This window comes from Borostomias antarcticus (assembly GCF_949987555.1).
Source record: "Borostomias antarcticus genome assembly, chromosome: 3".
Classification (NCBI taxonomy): Eukaryota; Metazoa; Chordata; class Actinopteri; order Stomiiformes; family Stomiidae; genus Borostomias; species Borostomias antarcticus.
This window is the reverse complement of record NC_140236.1, coordinates 15588909-15610222: the sequence shown is the minus strand read 5'-3', so window position 1 is coordinate 15610222 and position 21314 is coordinate 15588909. Positions and strand designations below refer to the sequence as shown.

The 21314-nt window shown below is 44.3% G+C and overlaps 1 protein-coding gene across 1 annotated transcript in view; it reads left to right on the top strand.

Annotated features, from left to right (window-relative positions):
- LOC311307264 (6-phosphofructo-2-kinase/fructose-2,6-bisphosphatase 2-like) overlaps positions 1-21314 on the top strand; it is a gene marked incomplete at its 5' end in the record, with an annotated part of 58738 nt that overhangs the window by 9464 nt on the left and 27960 nt on the right. The window contains 10 exons of the mRNA XM_084436061.1: positions 854-928; positions 1079-1135; positions 1252-1376; positions 4030-4237; positions 17444-17590; positions 17669-17773; positions 17859-17988; positions 18517-18579; positions 18858-18922; positions 19894-20103. Coding sequence (XP_084292187.1) covers positions 854-928; positions 1079-1135; positions 1252-1376; positions 4030-4237; positions 17444-17590; positions 17669-17773; positions 17859-17988; positions 18517-18579; positions 18858-18922; positions 19894-20103 — 1185 coding nt within the window. The remainder of the gene's footprint in view (positions 1-853; positions 929-1078; positions 1136-1251; positions 1377-4029; positions 4238-17443; positions 17591-17668; positions 17774-17858; positions 17989-18516; positions 18580-18857; positions 18923-19893; positions 20104-21314) is intronic.

Genomic DNA, 21314 nt, shown 5'->3' with positions numbered 1-21314 from the left:
AAATTGCAACATGTGTCCTCAAAACTGCAGCGCCATGATTTGGCGAACTTCCAAAACCTTGCGTCAGAGTTGGAGATGCAAAAGAAGGCTTGTGCGCAACTTGACAGTGCGCGTTTCGCAGAGCAGATTGGGACAATTGTATCAGAGTTTGACAAACGCTTTCAAGACTTTGCTGTACTCGAGCCAGTCGCTACATTTATGTGCTACCCATTTCAGGAAGATGTTGAGGTTGATTCACTCGCATCAAAAATCGCAACGCTGTTTCACCTGAACCCGTCTGGAGTGGAGGACGAGATGTTGACACTACAAGCTGACATTCAGCTGAAGGCCAGGGCTCATGGACAGTTCTGGAACTTACTCACAGAGGAAAAGTACCCAAACATGAGGAAATGTGCTACCTTCTTGACTGCATTATTTGGCTCCACTTATTTATGTGAGTCAGCCTTTTCCCACATGAAGATTATTAAGTCCAAATACCGTTCCACCATGACTGATGATCATTTGGAAGCCTGCTTGAGGATGGCTACCAGCAGCTACTGCCTGGACTATGCAACCCTGGCTGATTCCATTCAGTGCAAGTCATCAGAGTAAGGTAGGCTAATGACCAAAAATGTTGTGTTGTATTGTGCCATACGGGTTCATGCAGGTATGCAAGGTACACCAACATAAGATATACTCAGTGTATATATATATATATATAAATATGTTTAGCATTTTTAATGTAGGTAGATCATTTGGACTTGGTCATTTTAAAAGTAGCTCCCAAGCTGAAAAGGTGTGGGCACCCCTGTGTTAGATTATACTAGTTCATAAGTGGATGTGGTTTATTTGGCCCTTGTGAAATGTGTCTCAGGTTTTTGATGCCACCAACACTACCAGGGAGCGCAGGAACCTGATACTTCACTTTGTTCGGGACAACGCTTACAAGGTCTGTGTTGGTTGTTCTTGCGTGCTGTCCTTATTGTCACTCTAATCGTAATCCATACTTTATATAATATTCACAAGTTTCCGTTGTTTTAAAGGAGATAATACTGTATATTTATACTGTATATGGTCTGAGTGGTATGTTTTTTTGCAGGTGTTTTTTGTCGAGTCTGTGTGTGACGATCCGGACGTCATCGCCGCAAACATTCTGGTACACAATGCAAAACCGACACGGACACAGCAGCTCAGTGACAGCAGCCCTGCCCCTGCTAGCCGCTGAGTAGGACCCTGAGATCACACCACTGAGTGTCCCTCTCTCTCCTGAAGGATGTGAAGGTGTCCAGCCCAGACTACCCAGAGAGTGACCGAGAGAGCGTCATGGACGACTTCCTGAAGAGGATAGAGTGTTACAAAGTGACTTACCAACCGCTAGACCCCGACGAGCACGACAAGTAAGAGAGAGTGGCACCGGCATCTTTTCTCCTCTTGTGAAAATGCACTCCCGCCTTAAAGGTCAGTAGGTACTTGCATAGTTTAACCAGTAGGTGGCGCTACGAATCAACGTTGCAACAGGCGGTGGTGAGACTTGGAGCTTGTGCACATGCTTGCTGGAGCAAGTGGGGAAGCTATTTCGTTTCTAAAGACGTTTCTAAAGATCATATTACAGAGGCATGTGAAAAACCACAACAAGCCCTCACTCTATGCAAGCACAACTAGCGATTCATAAAGACAGATTGATGAAAAAAAACGTTTTGCGGCAGAAAATAGATTTTTTAGAAGCTGCATTCTCAGTGCCCCGTCCGCCGCCACTACATGGATATACTTGGCTCGCGCTGGATTTTAAATTTCTTCTACAGGCCTCCGAATTACACCAAATTTATCTCAGTGAGTCAAACGTCTTATAATATGCCGTAAATAAGGTCCAGGGGCCTCATTTCTAAACGTTGCGTAGAATCCACGTAACTAAGTTTGCTTAGCTAAGTAAGTACGAAAATATACGCACAAAAAATCTCTGATTTATAAAACGCTGCGTATCACAACCCATGTTCACTTAGGCCACGCCAACGCCAGCTGCCCTTTATAAATCACAATCAACACTTAACTTGGCGCACGTGAACGCGCGTTCTGATCACACCCCAATTAACGCCCACAATTGCCTGTAAATGGTCAGTGATACGCCTATTTGGATCTATATTGCACGTAACCTAATGCTTCACAGGGTGGCCCATGAATAAAAGGCTTAACTTATCAACGTATAAACGGGTCAATTTACAATGACATCCATAACAATGCAAACATGTAGGCCTATAGTGACTACTTAAGGCAAGTATCCCCAATTTAACTGTACGACAGATCTGAGGGTTCTTTGCAGCAGCCAATTTGTGTATTTTCCGGGATATCGTGCATAAACTTTCTCAATACATTCTGTAGGCTTATAGAAGCTGCGTGTTCTAATGGATGTTGCGGGATAGCCAAGCACATATTAGAACATCTGTGCCAAGTCCCGGCATATCCAAGGCCCCGTGCGTCATGGCCTACTATAATCCAGCTATATCAGTGCCTGTATCGAGGTCTTGTAAATATATGGGGTCCATGGATGAGTTTCATGTGATTCTATAAAGCGTAATTATAGCTACACACATGAAGATTCGGCAAATTAATAATCTAACTTGCTCCCTTGTGTTCTTACAACTTGGAGACGCATCACCTCCATGCGCTGTTTTGCGCACAGCTAATTCTACCAAAGCGGCATGTGAGCATTGGGATGACATGCGTTTTTAGGCCCACATTCCTCGCATGCCTGCTACATGACAATCATAAGACAATATGAGGATATATGATGATGTACAATATAGCCTAATGTAGCCTACAGTTGCCTCAAGTAGGACATTTCCATTCACTGCTCAACATCATTGTAATTGCGGCTTGCCTCAGTGGTCATTCGGGTTTACATAAAAGCCTAATCAAATATAGGCTATAAATACATAAATACATTAACGAATAAATAGGTGGATAATTAAACATACAAATAATTAACTAAATAAATGATTAACTGAATAAATATACTTCAACGCCGAATGCAACATTTGTTTGGTGCGGTATAGGCCTTATAGTTGTAGGCTATCGACATACGGAATCATTACTATGATAAGCCTATAGGCTTGTGTCGTGTTGTGTTATCAACGTAATGTGGCTTTTATTCATAGGCTACTGCCCGTGATGCTTCTCGGGATAGCCTATAAATGAATAGGCCCTCAACATAACATTATATTACGACACAAATGGGTCAATTCACAGACACATCCAAAGCAATGCCGACATTATTTCGTGATTAGGCTACGGTGGCGATTGATTCCGTTTAAACTGTGTGACACATTGGAGGGTTTCTTGCAGCGACCGATGTATTTATTATTCAATATGTCATGTGTTTCGCAGACTTTCCCGAGTTTCATCCCTCTGCCATCCGAGTCGCGTTTTCCCCTTTCTCCAGAAACGTGGAAAGTAGTTACAGGAGGGTCGGAGTGTGCGTAGAGTTACGCACACCTTCCGCCAACTTATCGTTAAGCTCGTTTTTTATAAACACTGAAGGTTGCGTAGAAAGTTGCTCATCATGGGTTACGCACGCTTTTGTACTTACGCAACGTTTATAAATGAGGCCCCAGATTGTTAAAAACAAGCATTCTCCTTTAAGATAAATATCCGTCTGTTACACACCCTGGCTGTGTGCCTGTTGCTAGGCTGTCATTGTAAAAAAGGTTTTTAACTGACACGCCTGGTTATATAGAATAATATTAATTACAACCAGGTCCATCTAAAGTACTTTATGGCAGAGTTGGAATGTGGTGCAAATTGTGCAGTGAAGAACGGGCTGTATTTCCACTGTGATTTCTGTAACAGATGGAGTCATAACATACAGGTACTCGCTAGTGTGAGAATATTCTACTTCATTATTCATCCTCTTTCCTTTGAGATCTTCAAAGCGTCTCTTCATCTGAACAGGACAGAGGTCATATCTGAGCAGGACAGAGGTCATATCTGAGCAGGACAGAGGTCATATCAGGTCTCTGATGATGCAACCTCTCTTCTGAACCCCCCCCATCCTAGAGACCTGCCTTTCATCCAGGTGGTGAATGTGGGACAGCGTTTACTGGTCAACCGGGTGCAGGACTACATCCAGAGCAAGATCGTCTACTTCCTCATGAACATCCACGTGCACTCTCACTCCATCTACCTTTGTCGCCATGGCGAGAGTGACCACAACATAGTTGGGCGTATCGGGGGCGACCCTGAGCTGTCCGTCCGGGGGAGACAGGTACCTTCAGCTTCTTCAAGGAATCCATAGGTGATGAATAAAGAGGCCCTTGTACACCTAAAGTACTGTACACACTGTACTGTACGGTTTCTTCATACTTAATTATTGGCACCCTAGGAAAAAGATGAGCCAAAAATGTATCAAATTAACTTTCTTTTTATACCTCCGCCAGGCGATCGTGGGGGTCAAAGGTCAAGGGTCACTTTGACCTCCCAAAAGCGTTTTTGGCCTAGTGAACACGATATCTCAGGAATGGCTTGACAGAATGTGTTCATACTGTATTTGGCCAAAATTTCCAATTGGATTGAATGAAGAACTGATTTGATTTTGGTGGTCAAAGGTCAAAGTTCAAGGTCACTGTGACCTCACAAAATGTGTTTTTGGCCTGATGAACACAATATCTCAAGAAAGGCTTAAAGTCGCAATGAAATGAAAAAAGCATTCTGTCCCATTTTGGTTCACATAATTGGTCATAGTGTTCACCTATTCAACGATGTATGCCAAAAAATTTACAAAATTCTACTTTTGTTGTAATCTTATAACAAAGTATATAATTTCTTACTTCCTGGAAAACGGTAGGTCACGTGCAATGACGACAACAGGTACCTTAGATTTTAATAATCTCACAACATCCACCCGTCAATCAACGCTATCCTTCTATTGAATCTGTCTAAAGTTCTTAAAACCCGTCCACTTGTCAATGTTCCAATCAGATTCCTCTAAACATATGTCCCACCCTCATAGCTTGTTTGCGTCGGAAATACGTCAAACTACGGAAGTTAGATGATCTCAAACGTCCGTTTCAGTGCGAATTTAACGGAATTTGTTCATATTTGGGTAAAATGTCCAGTTGGACTCAAGGATTAACTGATTACATTGTGTGGGTCAAAGGTCAAGGGTCACTGACCTCACAAAAGGTGTTTTTGGCCTGCTGAACACGATATCTCAAGAAAGGCTTGACCAGAATTTGTACATATTTGGCCAAAATGTCTAATTGGACTTAATTAGATTAATTGGATTAGATTTTGGTATTCAAATGTCAAAGGTCAACTGAATGTTAACTGCAACTTGCATTGTTGGCGGAGGCATTTAGCCGCTACGCGTTTTTTCTAGTTCAACAAATGATTAGGTATGCTCAGCAGTATGAGATACCATTGCCTTTATTGTGATGCCATTGCCCAGAGAAAAAAAACTCTTTACACAAATTCATTTTTATACTGACAATTACAATTATTGTGCTTAGTACTTTGTGCACCCCTCTCTCTGCCAAGATATCAGCACTGAGTCCTCCTATAATGAGGGGTGTAGGGGTGACTATACAAGTGGGAATACTCTGACTAAAAGAAGTGGGTATATAGTACTGTGGGTTCATGGATAAAGAAGTGGGTATACAGTACTGTGGGTTCATGGATAAAGAAGTGGGTATCCTGTAGCATAAATGTAAAACCTGTAACATTAGTGGTGTTTAAAGAAGTGGGTCTATTGTGGGTCCATGGATAAAGAAGTGGGTCTACTGTGGGTCCATGGATAAAGAAGTGGGTTTACTGTGGGTCCATGGATAAAGAAGTGGGTCTACTGTGGGTCCATGGATAAAGAAGTAGATACACTACGTATACCTCTGTATACCCTCCACTATCCCGCTGCCTATAATGCTTAATGAGGTGTGAGAACACAGATGATAGCGAGGGATCTGAGACCTCTCCTCCACACAGAATCTCTCCAGATCCACAACCGCTTTGTCCAGCTGCATCGCATCACTGTCATCGATGTTGCTTCCCCAGCACACCAGCATGGACCAGAACCTCAGCCTCCTCGGGACATAGAGACCCCTCTGCCCCTTCCTGTATAGATCGTCCGAGTTCTCTGACCGGTCCATTTCGTCATCCAGCTGCAGCCCGAGGCGCTTGTAGGACCCGACCACCTCAGCATCGACCCCCTCAATGGGGACTGGTTATGGGACGGGCCCAGAGCTGTGAAACTCCACCACCATCTCCCTGGTCTGGGATCTGCTCCGCTGCAGTCGGTCTGGCCGGCGCCGTGCTGCTGAGTCATCCAGCAGGTCTCCCCGGTCGCGGGGTTAAAGATGTGTCGAAGGCGTGAAGCTTGAACTTGTCTGCTCTCTCTCCGCGTTACTCTCTGTTGCGCTGCCGTTTCTCTGAGCGCAGCCCGTGACGTTCTTCCCCTCTTCCCAGACCTCCCTGGTGTGGTTCTGCTGGTTGTCCTCCCCTTCCCTCCTGTAGGACTCAGTCTCTCTCAGGTGGAGTGCGAGTTCCCTCCATACGCTCCTCAGCTCCGGGGGTTCCTGTCTTTGAAGGCCCCCTTCCTCTCGTTGAGGAGGTCCTCGATGTCGCCAGTTTATCCGGGGTTTGTCATTCACAAAGCGGCGCACTGATCTCGCAGGAGCGCCTGGTCGTGGGCTGCCTCTGAGCCCGAGGCCGGTTCTGAGCCCGAGGCCGGTTCTGAGGCCGTGGGTAAACCCGGCTGGGGTCAGGTGTTCGTAGTGGGGGCAGAGGGGTGCCGCTGTGTGCCTCGTCAGCATTGGCATACAGAAGGTCAGCTGTCCTGCTGGGTTCCACATACTATTATAGAACGTGTGCGTCGAACCCAGGGTAGTATGATTAAAATCACCCAATATTACAAAAACAGTGTGTATTTGCTATATTGTGGGGAAACCTGGATAACGGACATATATAGATATTATATTAACTTATATGAATGATGAATGTATGAATGTTTATTATCATGAATAGGTTCAGAATGTGATTATAAGTATACAAATAGCTAACCAGCAAAGCTCATATGTAACTACTGTGCATGCATAACTCACAATGCATACGAGGAACTGGAGTCCTAACATCGGAATGTTTGATATACATTACAAATGGATTTGGTAGTGAGTGAAATGACTTGGGAAAAAAAATAGAGTCTATTTTATTTAAGTTGTTTCAAGTAACCTATTGTATGAGTAAATTCATTTTTATTTAGTGCATTTACGAACGAGCACACGCAGCACTTGAATAGGCATTTGAAGAAGATAGTTTTCTGGATCTCGAGGGGTCTTTATTTGGCCACGCGTGACACACACACAAACACACGTGAGTGAGGGCGACACAGCACACACGCACGCACGCACTATGGGGTGTGATTCGTGCCAGCGTAACAAACACTCAGTGCTTTCGTCGCCTGCATTGCGTGTATAAAGGTACTTTGGCGAGCTGATTAATAGGCGTGCATATACGCACGCGTTACGAGTCGCTCGCATTCTCAGAGGGTGACGTGTCAAAAGTGCCGTGCCATTTTTGCGCACATGCATGTAACGTTTGCACGCTCGTGTTAAGTCAGCGGGCACTAGAAGCTGCGAGCGGGGCTCATTTGTCCATATTGAATAAAAATTAAGAATATTTATTGCACTCAATCAAATTCCAGGACCCTCCTTGCATAACTTTTCCTAGATATGTGTCGTTTTATCTCCACTATCGCTACATTTTCAAATAAGAGCGCGCATCATCAACTAGCTGTAGCATAGGGGTGCTGAGGATCAGCACCAAAACACGTAGGCTATAATAGTATAAGAATGTATTTTGTATTTTCACATACAGTAGGCTATGGCGCAAAAGGGATTGTGAGTGTAGGCTACACTAATTAGCCTACAATCAACTAGGATGGGCTCCATAGCCTAATGATTATCAATCCCAGCTGTGCGTAATTATGCGTCCTGTGTAGCCTATAAATTGATCTTGCTTTTCATTGTAAAATATCATGCTAGATGTGCTTCAGTTTTAGGAGTCAAACCATGGCATGCCAGCCTTAACACGTGCGGGCGTTTAAACGTCTGTTGCGTACGTTGGCATGGCACGTTCCACACGTCACACTATAATATTAGCAAACCACACAAACGTGTCTATACGCACTATTCGTTTGATCAAACTACAGATGTTGGAAGTTAGAAATGTAACTTGCTGCAGCATTTCACGTCGCGGTATTTGGCAGGGAAATCCCGTTGGAAATCTCGTGGGATTTCAGACGGGTGTTATTTCGTTTTAGTGATGCACCACCGCCAGGTGGCGTCTTTGAGTAGATTTAGCAGGCTGGGCTCAGTGTTTTTCTCCTATAGTCTACGAATGAAGCATCATTAAATTTCAAATTCTTTAATTTAAATGCTCTGTTGTAAAGCACTTTGAGCTGAAGGTATCTGTATGAAAGGGGCTATACAAATAACGTTTAATTGTTATTATTACCTTGTTCTCAAACACATGTTTTATCCATCTCGATGTAATTTAATTATTACGAACACCTATAATATATCTAGGCCTACAGTAGCCTATCTATCTCGGCAACTGACGTCGGGTCAAGACGTGGTGTCTGTTAAGTCAAATGCGCAAAATAACAGTATTGTAAATATATTTGTTAGTAAAGATGTGGTGAACGTGAGGGTTTTGCGTTTTGTTTCTGGAACGCATTCAACTGGTAGGCTACTCGTAAACCCCGGAAGTAAATTTGAAGACAGGGCACCAGCTAATGTAGCCAAGTCTGAGCGCAATAGGCTATATGGCTTCAGCACCGATACAAAGACAAAATAAGCTTGATCGGAGGTGTGGGTCCATACAAAATTGAAATAGTCGCCATGAGTAAAGATCACTCATTGCCAATCATATCCGGACATTAACTATCTTGTGCATATAGCGGCAGGTTTGACAGTGAGACATCAACCGATAATTGTAATAATGCGATTATTGAAATGGTCTTGTGAACGCCTTTATCTGATTTCCAAAATCGGGGTAAGGTCCATAGGACGATTGTGGGTTTTCATTTGCACATAACTATATTTTATATATATAAAACATTGAAGTCCGCCTGTCAATGACTTTCCCTAAAATTGTGTTCTGTTGCACCCCCTATTGTTAAATTATAAATGAAAAAACATACACAATATTTTGTTATTTGAATGATCTTGAATATATATATATATTCAAGATCATTCAAATAACAAAATATCGTGTATGTTTTTATTTATTTATACCGGCCGCCAGCTGTTCAATGAACGGCTATAGGGAATGCGCAGTTTCGCGCTGGCTACAGCCTATTATATGCACAGTTTCGCGCTATGTAGGCTATTATAAATAAGTTTTATTCATTGGGAATAGCTTGGACTCGCTGGGGACTGGTGGAGAGACGCAGAGCCTCCCCAGACGCGACATCCTCCAGTTGGCTGAAGAGCTGCGCGCTCTGGCCTCCAAACAGCCACCGGCTGCGCCCCTCGCAGTGTCCACAGAAGAATACCCCCCTTGCTGCAGCAAGAACAGAACTGTCTATCTACTGTCTACTTAGGCTATAAAAGAAATTCAATAGGGCCTATTGAACGCCTTACTTTGTACAGTAGGCTACAATTACAAGACGCATAGGCCTAGCCTACCGTACAAAATGATGCGTTCTCATATGCCTATATTAACTTAGATACTTAGAGATGTATTTCTCTTTCTGTTAGGATCAAAAGTATCATGAAAGCGGTTGTCATTTGATTCTGGAGCAATAACAATGGAATGATGATTAATTTACTAAAATCCATTTTCGGTTTAAATTAATATCCAGTACTGTACCTAGGCTACTATAATATAACGTTAGCTGAAACCAATCAACAGCGAAATTAGGTGAGGTGGAAAACCGTTTGGAAATGGAAAATGTGAACGCACTCAGTCTTGCACGCACGCAGTAGCCTTGTACTAGAATGGATTCCCTGTCTCACGTTCTGCCTTTATTCATGCACCTTGCAATCAATGTATTTTTATATCTACAGTAGACTGTAGACTCTGTCTTTTATTTCGCTACTGGTATAGCCTACTTTCAGTATAATTAAATTACAACCAGAGAACAAGGAGTTTGAGTTCATAGATGTTAGCTAACTGGTACAGTAGTTAGCTAGCTAGCTGATCCCTGTGTCATGTGTTGGTTGTTTACGTTGCAGTCTAGCTTACAATAGCTTCTCACACCGTTCACTACCATTCCATATTTCTGATTTAAGGTCCCATGACGGGGTTCTCTTCCTGCTTCTGCCCAAGCCCTCCACAATACCACAATACAACGGTGTCATGTTTTACCGAAGGAGAAGAAGACGGTAGCTAGCAGTAGCTAAAGCAGTTAATAATTATTAATTATGCTCAGGTCATAATGTCCGTTGAAAATAATTCCCTCTAAGCAGAATTTGAATTGTATTAAAATAGGCTAAAATTAAATTTCCACATATTCTGATTCCTTCTAGGTCTATATAAAAAAAAACATTTTTCTAATGTGTAGCCTATAGGCGATGAACAAAACAGCCACAATGTAGCCTGCTTAGCGAGCGAGAGGGCAGTCTACCATAAAGTGTATAACCATAATGTAATATATCTAGACTACATGCATTGTGGTATTTCTTTATATAGCCAATTGTTTCTCAATAAACAGTTATGTCATCCTCTGAGTCCGAATGTAGGCTAATAGACCGGCAGCTCTAAATGGCTTCCCAATCAATGAGACATGGTTGTAAAAATGATGTTTTATTGATGAAAATGATAAAACTGAAAAACATGGAGAGTCATTGCATTGATCGATGCAGTCCGCTACCAGCAAACACTGAAAATACAGGTCCTCCAGCGAACCTGGACTAGACTATTGTAACCCCCCCCCCCCAAATTCTTTTATATTCAAATAAACTGGATGAACCGGTTTCCTAGCCCTGGATCGTGGGAGGGGGGTAGCCTGCGTTAGCGGGTGCTTTGCCATGACCGGCCATTGAATTCGCTAGTTTGATTGATAGATGGATGGATTAACGGTCCAAAGTAGATTGTGCAAGTATTGTATAGGCCCATGTGTAAGAGATGAATGGCTAAGCATGAACTCAGCCAGAGGTAGGCAGATTATCAGCATTATCACCAGTCTCAATTTATGTCTCAATTTATGTGTTGCCATTCATTTAAACCACCATCTCATCTAGACTACTTCTGTTGCTGCATTTTTACATTTATGCTTTCATGATTTTAGAGCGCAATAAACATTTTACAGGATTCCAAAAAGTCCATCCATTCATCCAACTTTGTTCTGAGCGCAGCGCAGGCTGGTAGCCTACTGTCAAGGCTCACGACTGATGCACTCCCTTAACACGTCTCAACTCCCGAGACCATCAAGATAATTTCAATATGAAAGACCTTGGGATTCCAGGAGTCAAGGCCGTTTCAGACGGGGAGCGACATTCCGCCTGCGTTCTCGCTCGGAGAAGGCGACGCACGCGTCCTGCGCGCAGCGGGGAAAGCTGACTACAATTCAGCTCTTGTCGCGGGCGGGCGCGCAGACTAGTTCCATATGAGAACACTCCTCGGTCCAATTCCGTATAGTAGATCAGCCTGTGTACTTTCAACGAATGTATTATTAGACATAATATCATAATAATATATATAGCCTTCAACGACCTCGTGAGCTGCCTGCCTGATGGTCTCAGGGCTAAAGAGACCGCGCGTCGTTCCTCACCCTAACTATTGGCATGCTATCAATGAAAGAAAATACATTGTAAATAAACATGGTTTTAGGCTATTGTTTTTATGTAGGCCTATAGATTAAGCTATTTGTGTTCATAAGGTAACGTCATTGTAAACGAAAGTAGCCTATAGCCTATAATCCAATTGACTGGAACCAGGGGGTTTGACAAAAGTTATGAGGCAAAATAATTTGTCTTGACTGCATTCAAGATGTATCTTTCACATTAAAACTACATACAAAGCTGGGAATGCTAAGAAAATTGCATATGTTTGCAAACTAAAACAAGTGAACACAATTTTACAATCGAAAATGCTTATGAGACCATTATTTTACTTATATGGGGCAAAAGTGGTTTCTCTTCCTGCTTCTGCCTAAGCCCTCCACAATACCACAACACAACGGTGTCATGTTTTACCGAAGGAGAAGTGAAGAAGACGGTAGCTAGCAGTAGCTAAAGCAGTTAGCTAATGTTAAGATCATTCCTCTAGCTGCTTTGCTGCTAATGCGAGTTCGTCTCCGTTCCTGCCCGAGAAACAGAAGTTGAACTAATAGCATCAAAATAGCTACAGCTGTACTATCGTGCAGCTTCACAGGCTGCTATTAGCAGACAGCACTAAAGTTGACAAAATCACACTTGCACATCATTAGAATTCCAACCATTAATATGGGATTTATCATTCAACTAAACATGGAACCTGAATACTACCTGATATTTCAACCTGCTGCCATCTGTGATCGGCGCGTCTGCTTGTTTGAGTCATGAATATCTTACGCAGTTACATTCCATGTAGTGTCCCAAAACTGTTAAATCATTCCCCATGTAGTTCACTATGAGTCACACTCAATACATCCATGGTAATAGGGAGGGAGTGAGTGAACCATTTCAAACACATCTCTGGTCAGCTCCGTTAGCCATCTTCCTCGTCCTGATGCCATGTTCCATATGAGAACACTCAGTCAGCCTAATGTATTAAACTTCTACTTGTCCCGACAGTTAACAGATATATACCCGGCGACATTTACAGAGATAGAAACTATAAATAGATAGGCTTTGTTCGTAATAATTAAATTACAACCAGACAGAGAACAAGGAGTTTGAGAACGGTAGGCGAGATGAGCTACAGCGCTGGGTCAATGAGTGGTGTTACTGCGCCCCTATGGGCAGGCGAGCGGTGGTGCGGAATGACGTAAAGCGCCTGTTAGAATACCGCGGGTCAAGTTACATTCTTATGTTCCCACATCTGTATAAGGTGTAGTGTTAGGTGTCAGGTATTTGATGCACATATTAGGAGTGACGTGTCAAAAGTGCCGTGCCAACGTTCAAAACATAGAACACGCGCACACACGCCTTTACGTGTTAACTGCGGGCACTAGAAGCACCGAGTGGTGGTAATTTGAACACAAGTGAATCAAAATGATAATTGTTTGCACTCGATCAAATTCAAGGACCCTCCTTTCATTACTTTTCCTAGATATCAGCATTTTTATCACATGTTTACATTTCGGCCATTTGTCTAGACTGCAGTGCTCTTTTCTGTCAGCAGATGTCGCAGGCGGGTGATTTATATTTGTAGCATAATGTATGTGTTATAATTATGTGCAAAATGATGACAATCACCTAAATCAAAAACAATGAAGCACATGTATTGCTATAGTTCGTTACCAAATGTTAGGCTTGTAAGACTCAACTTAATCATTATTAATTCCGCTATTCCTAAATATCAGAAGAGATATCTGTCTCACTCGCTCTCGGAGCAGGTATTGCGCAACACAAAGCAGGTATTGCGCAACATAGCCACGCGCGCCAGGAGACCCGCTCTGAGAGACGGAGAGAATGAGACAGTCTTTTTCTGTGAGGGAGGAAACACGAGCAATATTTTCAATCATGCTTTCCATTGATGAATCACGAATAATGTATATAAACAGTGCAAATAAAAATAAATCGAAATAATAGGCCTATTGTGTAAAAAAAGCCACCACAGAAGTGGGTCTTCGCTCGCTCCAGCTCATCTTGAGTTGACGGCATAGTCCTCCTCCCCAAAGAAAGACCTGTAGGCCTATTGTTTATTTCGATTTATTTTTATTTGCAGTTTTACATTATTCTATATGTGTTTTTTTGTGGACCAATGTTTGAATAAAATTTGGCTTCAAAACGACATCTGGTAATTTACCTACATTTGATTTATTTTATTTAGAAATAGATAGCCCTCTATTGATAAGAAACACGTGTATCTGAACATTTGTTTTAAATTGCTAAGAAAGAGTCATTCAGATATTAGGCTTTATTAAAAACAAGTTGCTTAACATGTGCGAATTCCATTTATTGAGAATGCATTAACAATTGGCAAGGACGAGATTAGAACCAGCTATGATTTAAAGGCAACTGACCTTACACGTGCGGCCGCTAACACGTCTGCTGCGCTAGCAAGGCACTGGCACGTTTGACACGTCGCTATGCAATTTCTGCACACATTACAAGACGTACGTACGTACGTACATCTATGATTTTACCAAACTGTCATGTGTAGTGTTGGTGTCGCATATGTGAGGCGCATCTAACCTGTAGTGTTGCCGTCACGCACACGATGCGCAATACGTGTAAACAACATGTGCACAGCGTCTGCGTGACAGTTACGTTACAGCTATGAGACGTCTGTCTCTCCATTGTTTGTCAATGGAAATTATACACGTGCGTTTAGACGTTTGATGTCATCGCGTCTTCTTAAGTAGGCGCAAGTCAAGCGTTTCAGTATGGTGTGCTGGCACTAATCACACCCCATACACGCACACGCACACACGCGCACACACATCTCCGGTGGTCACCGGGGGAAATTGTTCCCTGCATTTCTCACATCCAAGCTGTCCTCCGGGGGCAGCCAAGTACAAGTGCTCAGTCCTGGAGCCTCGGTTCTTCTGCATGTTTTTCATATTGGGTTCTTTGGGGGGGAACCCTTGCGAACACGGGGAGAACATGCAGACTCCACACTCCGTCACCGGGCCGCACGTGAGTGATTTCAGGGTTCGGTGTCTCTTGCTCAAGGACACTTCGGCACAATGCCGGGAGCTGGGATCGAACCAGGGACCTTGCCATCCCCAACTTTTGAGTGATCTTAGCTTGCAGGTAATTCAATCCCCAAAGAGTTATATAGATATATTCAGAGACAGCTTTCTTTATACCAGCAAAAACAAGGTGTGAGCTCAAGTGTTGCTTAACTTGGTGAATAAAAGTGTACTATTCATATAATTCTGGATGTTCTGCCAACTTTCAACTCCCATCCTATCTACTGTACTTCTGGACCCTTCCAAAACTTGCACCTGGACACACACACACACCACATTCTTATATGAGCAAACCTCACGATTATTTTAATAGAGGCAAGACCATCAAGGGGAGACCTTCTGTGGTGTGAGGAGTGATGCCACAAACATATGTCATTGCCACTTTTCTGGGTATGCTTGGACACCATAGCAGCTAGCCTGAGTATGTGTTGTCAGTCTGCTGAATGGAGTTAGAGGGCAGGGGTTCCAGGTGGTCTTTCCTCTGCTCTTGACCTCCGTCCGTAGGACCTGCTGAGGTCCGGAGAGCTGGTACGGGTGTGGTTCTGTATCAGCACTCAGACCCCAGGTTCGAGGGTATGCTGGTCCTTGTGGTTGGTTATGGTCTGGGCCTGTTTCACCTGTGCATCAGTCTGGCAAAATGGATGTAGGTTTTTTAGAGAAGCCTCTCCAGAAGCGGCAATCAGATTCAATCCCCAGACGCTATTTTTGCAAAGGCACCGTTGAAAATAATTCTTAGAAGAAGCTTAGTGCCGCCCTAGACGATTGTGGCTGGTGTAAAGAAATACTGTGTTTTTCCCCCCTATCTGCCTGACCCTTCTCCACCGCTACAACCAAGTGTGGAGAAAGATCTGGCTATGCAAGACCAGACCTGAGTGCATAAACAGACCTGAGAGCTTTGGTTAGCACAAACAATCATAATCATAGAGAAAGATTCATTCAGAGACAGCTTTCTTTATACTACGGGGCAAAAGCAAGGAATGAGCTGAAGTGTTGCTAAACTTGATGAATTAAAGTGTCCTATTCATATAATTCTGGATGTTCTGCCAACTTTTAACTCCCTACCCATCCTATCTACTTATAGACCAAGACTTGCACCTGGACACACACACACACGCACACACACCATTCTTATATGGGCAACCCTTATGATTATTTTAACTGTCTCACAGGCCTCTATTAATTCTATACAGCAAAAGCACAATTGTTAAAAATACATTTGTCGCTCCCCAATCTTCACACTGCACTAGTATCCTAGCAAGGTTCCCAGGATCTTTGGAATGAAACAGCCCCCCAACATCACGGATACTCCACCGCACTTCACAGTGGGTATTAGGTTCTATCTGCATGACTATCCCTCTTTTTCCCATGGTGCAACGCAGAGCAGTGTGTGGGTATCACCGGCCAAATTCAGGCCAGGCAGGCAGTCATGAATGCTTTGTACCACGTGTTAGATGGCCTGTAGAGCGTCAGATGGCCTCTAGGGGGCGCCATTGACTAACAGTCTAGACTGGCCTAAGCCCAATTCCCTTGGCCCTACCCCTAGTTTTGGAGTGACTGGGTAGTAGCCCCTCAGAACTGAGCCACAAGGGGTAGGGGTTGAAATCTTTCAGGTTACTTGCTACAAATTCAAATCATTAAAAAATGTATCATGAAAGCAACGTCGGAGACTGTAGTGAAACCTGATTGGTTGTGCAGTGTAGGTAGAAACAGTTATGCAAATGAGACCAGGGGGATTCTGGGGCCAGCTAGGTTGGATTTCTTGTTTCATGAATAACAACCAGATAGTTAGAGGTCTTTGGCTAAAACAAAACTGTCACTGGATAATCTACAAAGCAGTTTGCATGTCTTGGCTACTAATCAAGAGACATGACATTTCATTCAACTGGTAAAAGCATGCGCCGAGGGCTTGTACAGCATCTGAGCTTGACTTGCGGACCCCAAGATGCAACCAACTTCTGCAATTCTCTAATTCTGCCATTTTTGCCTCGAACCATCCTTCTTACGTGCATGGTGGCAAAATCCATTCTTACATCCTTTTTCGAGCAGGTTCATCACAGCTCAGATACTTATGAATGATTGCCCCAATAGTGGAGATGGGTATGATGTGTGATTGAGGGAGTTTGGTCTGTGTGTCACCTCATATTAATACCCCAGCAAAACAGGAAGTTGTGGATGACCACTGAAGAGGATTACGCAAATACTACCAGAGCGATATTCACGAAACTCAGTGGAGGGTTGTAGCATGGGCCAACTTAGAACCCGCATTTTGGAGTGGATCTGAATCAATGGACGGATACACAGGCCACACTTGGACCAGGATTGCCATACTTCCTGGTGGCCGAGTGGATAAAACACGGCTCCAATAGTTAGGAGTCCTGGGTTCTAATCTCAACAAAGATGTTTTTTTCAATAAAAAATATCAATAAAATGCATTAATGTGCGGAGTCCTGGGCTCTGAGCACCCTTTCTAGTTCAGAATAAAAATAATGTGGTGTTACAAAAAAATGCTCTGAGCAATGGTATCACAAAAAAAATGTTTTGCTCATCTTTACCAAAGGTGACAATAATTCTGGAAGACACTAGCTCCATGCAAAGCTTTGTCCTCCTGATGCGCCTCCTCTTCCCCCTGTGTGCCAGTTTGCCGGGGCTCTGAAGGGCTTCGTGGAGGAGCACGGCCTGTCGGACCTGAAGGTGTGGACCAGCCAGCTGAGGAGGACCATCCAGACAGCCGAGGAGCTGGGCGTGCCCTACGAGCAGTGGAAGATCCTCAACGAGATAGACGCCGTCAGTTCCACGCCCACTGGCCGCGGGTCAACACCCGGGGAACCCACTGTGTTCTAAAACCGTTTGTGTGTTCCTCAGGGCGTGTGTGAGGAGATGACCTATGGGATGATCGAGCAAAATTACCCTGAGGAGTTCGCCATGAGGGATCAGGACAAATACCACTACCGCTACCCAGGAGGAGAGGTAACTCCTGTCCCTCTGAAATGACACATCTCTGGGGCTCAGCGCCTCCGGTTGTACTCAGTATGTCCCTCTCGTCTCGCCTTAGTCCTACCAGGACCTGGTGCAGCGGTTGGAGCCGGTCATCATGGAGCTGGAGAGACAGGGCAACGTGCTGGTCATCAGCCACCAGGCCACCACGCGCTGTCTGCTAGCCTACTTCCTGGACAAGAGCGCAGGTGCACTCACACACACACTCACACACTGGCACCTGTTCATACACACCAAGTCAAACACTAATTCCAATAAGATGAACATTTATCGAGAAGCACTAGTTGATTGTAAACATTTACAGGATAGGCGTGTGCTTATTTCACATTGAAACAACCCTCTGGCTGATCTCTGCTTAAAGGGGAGTCGTCCTCCGACCGAGGCGGAGTATAAATAGAACGTACGCCTCAGCTAAGCGACACGTGATCTTAGAGAGGTCTGATGTCGGTTGGGGGAAGCGTCTGTTATGTCAGTTATGACCACAGTCACCGCAGCACGCCTCCTCAGGCCCAGGTGTGTGGTGGCGTCTGACCGCTGCTGGTGTGGGGAAGACTGGTGTTCTACTCTTATATTGTGGGTTATACTAGTATATCGGGTAATGATAAGTAATTGAGTTAGCAAGTTAGCGGATGGTGTTGTAATCTGTCATTGTGTTGTGTGAATAATCTCAACATAACACACGCCACGGCGGAACTGACTTGTCTGTTTCTCTCCAGAGGACCTGCCGTACATCAAATGCCCTCTTCACACTGTGATCAAGCTCACCCCAGTGGCCTATGGTAGGACATCACTCTACAGTGGTTCTCTGTTGGTTTTGACCTGGACTGTTATCCTGCATCCCTTCCTTCCTCCTGGTATCAATCAGGCTGTCATGGATTGTCAACCTGCCCCCCCCCCCACCGCCCCAGCAGGTAAGGTACCCTGCCCCCCCCACCGCCCCAGCAGGTAAGGTACCCTGCCCCCCCCCCACCGCCCCAGGGGGTAAGGTACCCTGCCCCCCCCACCGCCCCAGGGGGTAAGGAGGAAACGTTTGATCTCTCCCTCTTTCTCCCTCCAGGGTGTAAGGTGGACTTGTTTGATCTGAAGGTGAAGGCCATGAACACCCACAGAGACAGACCATTAGTGAGTTAGCCCCTTGTTGTTATTCATCATCCAGGACAGTACTGTCCAGTCCAAACTCCACTGTTAGAACTCGCTAGCCTCGTGAGACCGTCCTGATGACGCAAGCTCACCTTGTTACTCACAAATCAGTCTGGATACTCTGGATAGAGAAGATTTTGAGCCCAGTCGGAAAACCAACTGGCCTATCAGCGCTGGTTCTGAGGAATTTGAAATACAAACAGCTACGTTGGGCGGGTTTATGACGTTAGCGCCGATAAGACCTTTTCTGATTTTTTTCCAGATGGTTTGTCCAATCACCTGCCAAGTATTTTTGAAAGTGCCTGCGCTTTTCCAAACAGTATCCAACAGAGAGTTCCCAGATCTGGCACGTCAGGTTAAGAAATCTGTACAGTCCTGAATAATCAGTTCCCTGGTCCCAGGGAAACCTCTGGATATGTACTGTACTATACTGTACAAGAGTGTATGGGATATATCAGAAAACATACAGTCCATACTCATGACAGTTGTTATTCTTTTGAATAACATAAAACAAAAACAATTTGTCGTAAGAATTCGTCTCACTGTCAGCCAATAGCAATGCAAGTAACTCTCAATGAAGTCTGCTTTGGCCACACGATCAAGTGCGTGTCCACACTTGAATGCGCATGTGTGGATTAAGAAGTTAATGTGTCAGCGACGGTTTAAAGTGTAGCTTCACTTCATGGAAATCTCTGGGCTGGTGGGCGTCACACTCGTAAAAGAGCCACAGGGCTGAAATGGGCTGACAATAACATGTCTGCTTCCAACCGCAGCTATGCCTTCCAACCACTGTGCCCGCCTGTAATGTTTTTATTTTCAAGCAGGTGTGGGCGTGTAGGCTACACACATACTCAGGATAATTATGTACACACACATACACACACACACACACAGATTGGTGGTTTTTGCTGTTTTACATTGATGCTGCTGTTCTCTGCCTCCTCTCTAACCAGGGTAAGGTCAGAGCGGACGTCATGCGGCCCACATTCTTCCGGCGGAACAGCTTCACCCCCCTGTCCACCCTGGACCAGATCAGGCGCTCGCGCCTCTTCAGCGTGGGGGACGCAGCCCACCTGCCCCTCGGACCCCCCTACCTCTCCAGCATGCATCTCTCTGAGGCGTCGGAGGTGGCAGAGCTGCTGCACAGCCAGCCAGCCAGCCAGGTGGGAACTGTTGCTTTTTTATATAGGCCAACTTCACGCAGTATTTACGTTATACCTACGGTGGTTCCACACTTGTCTTGTTGAATTGGGTGTAGTTCTAACAGCGGAAACCAACAAGAGCTGAAAACAGTTTATTTTGTCTTGTAAATGACCTTAGTCTGAGCTCAAGAGTAACCAAGCCAGTCAAAACAAATGTCATAGTGACTCCAGCCATGACCGCATGTATCTGGAGAACACTCTGTCCCCTCTCTCGCCTGCGGTCTCCTCCTCTGTCTCTCTGTTCAGTTTTTCCTCTCACGCTGGGCAGCGGAGATGGTTCCTACTTGGAATCCGTCAAATCACATTGGTCCTCATTCCTGAACATTTTCTTAAGTGTCTTCTTAAATGTCTTCTTACGAACTTCGTAAGACCAACCCTAAGAAAGATCCCCGCCGGATTCATCAATGGGTGGAAATGTGTTCCTAAACCGCCAAAGTGTTCTCAGCTGTGCTCCCCTTCTTAAGTTGAATGCGCGTTCTCGTACACCTGGATTTGCATACATAAACGTCCCGCCAGCTCCTTACTACAGGGTCGTGTGCACACAAAATCCCCAGACAACGCGGAAAAAGTTGAGACGTTCCCAATTGACATGCCTGATGTTGAAGGGCACGTGCAAATTCGACGTTTTATTCGTCACATGCAACATAGCCTACCAGTAAAATGAGCAGTGAGATGTTTCTCCGCTGGCTCTTATAACGTGCACACTAAGCTTAAGCAAGGTGAAACAAACCAATACAAAATAACAAAAGAAAACAAGACGGTATATACTGTATGGGCTTTTAATGCAATATGCAAAATATATAGCCTACATGAAAGGGATGGGATGTGCTGAGAGCAGATTGAATTGTAGCCTACAGTTCCCAGCTGGCATTTCAACGTTGATTCACGGGTGATTCAACGTCATGTGACTATGTGAATCAACGTTGGATTAGGTTTTGATTTTGAAAGGTGAATTAACGTTGATATCGCGACGTTGTTCCAACATCTTACTCTTCAACATGGGTGAATTAAGGTCTTACAATCACTGTTGAATATGTGTTGAATTTGAAAGGTGAATCAACTTTGTTTCAACAGCTTACTTTTCAACATGGGTAAATTAAGGTAGCCTAGTATTTGAGTCAACTTTGCATCACTGTTGAAACTGCAACTTTGTTTCAACTTTTCAATCATGT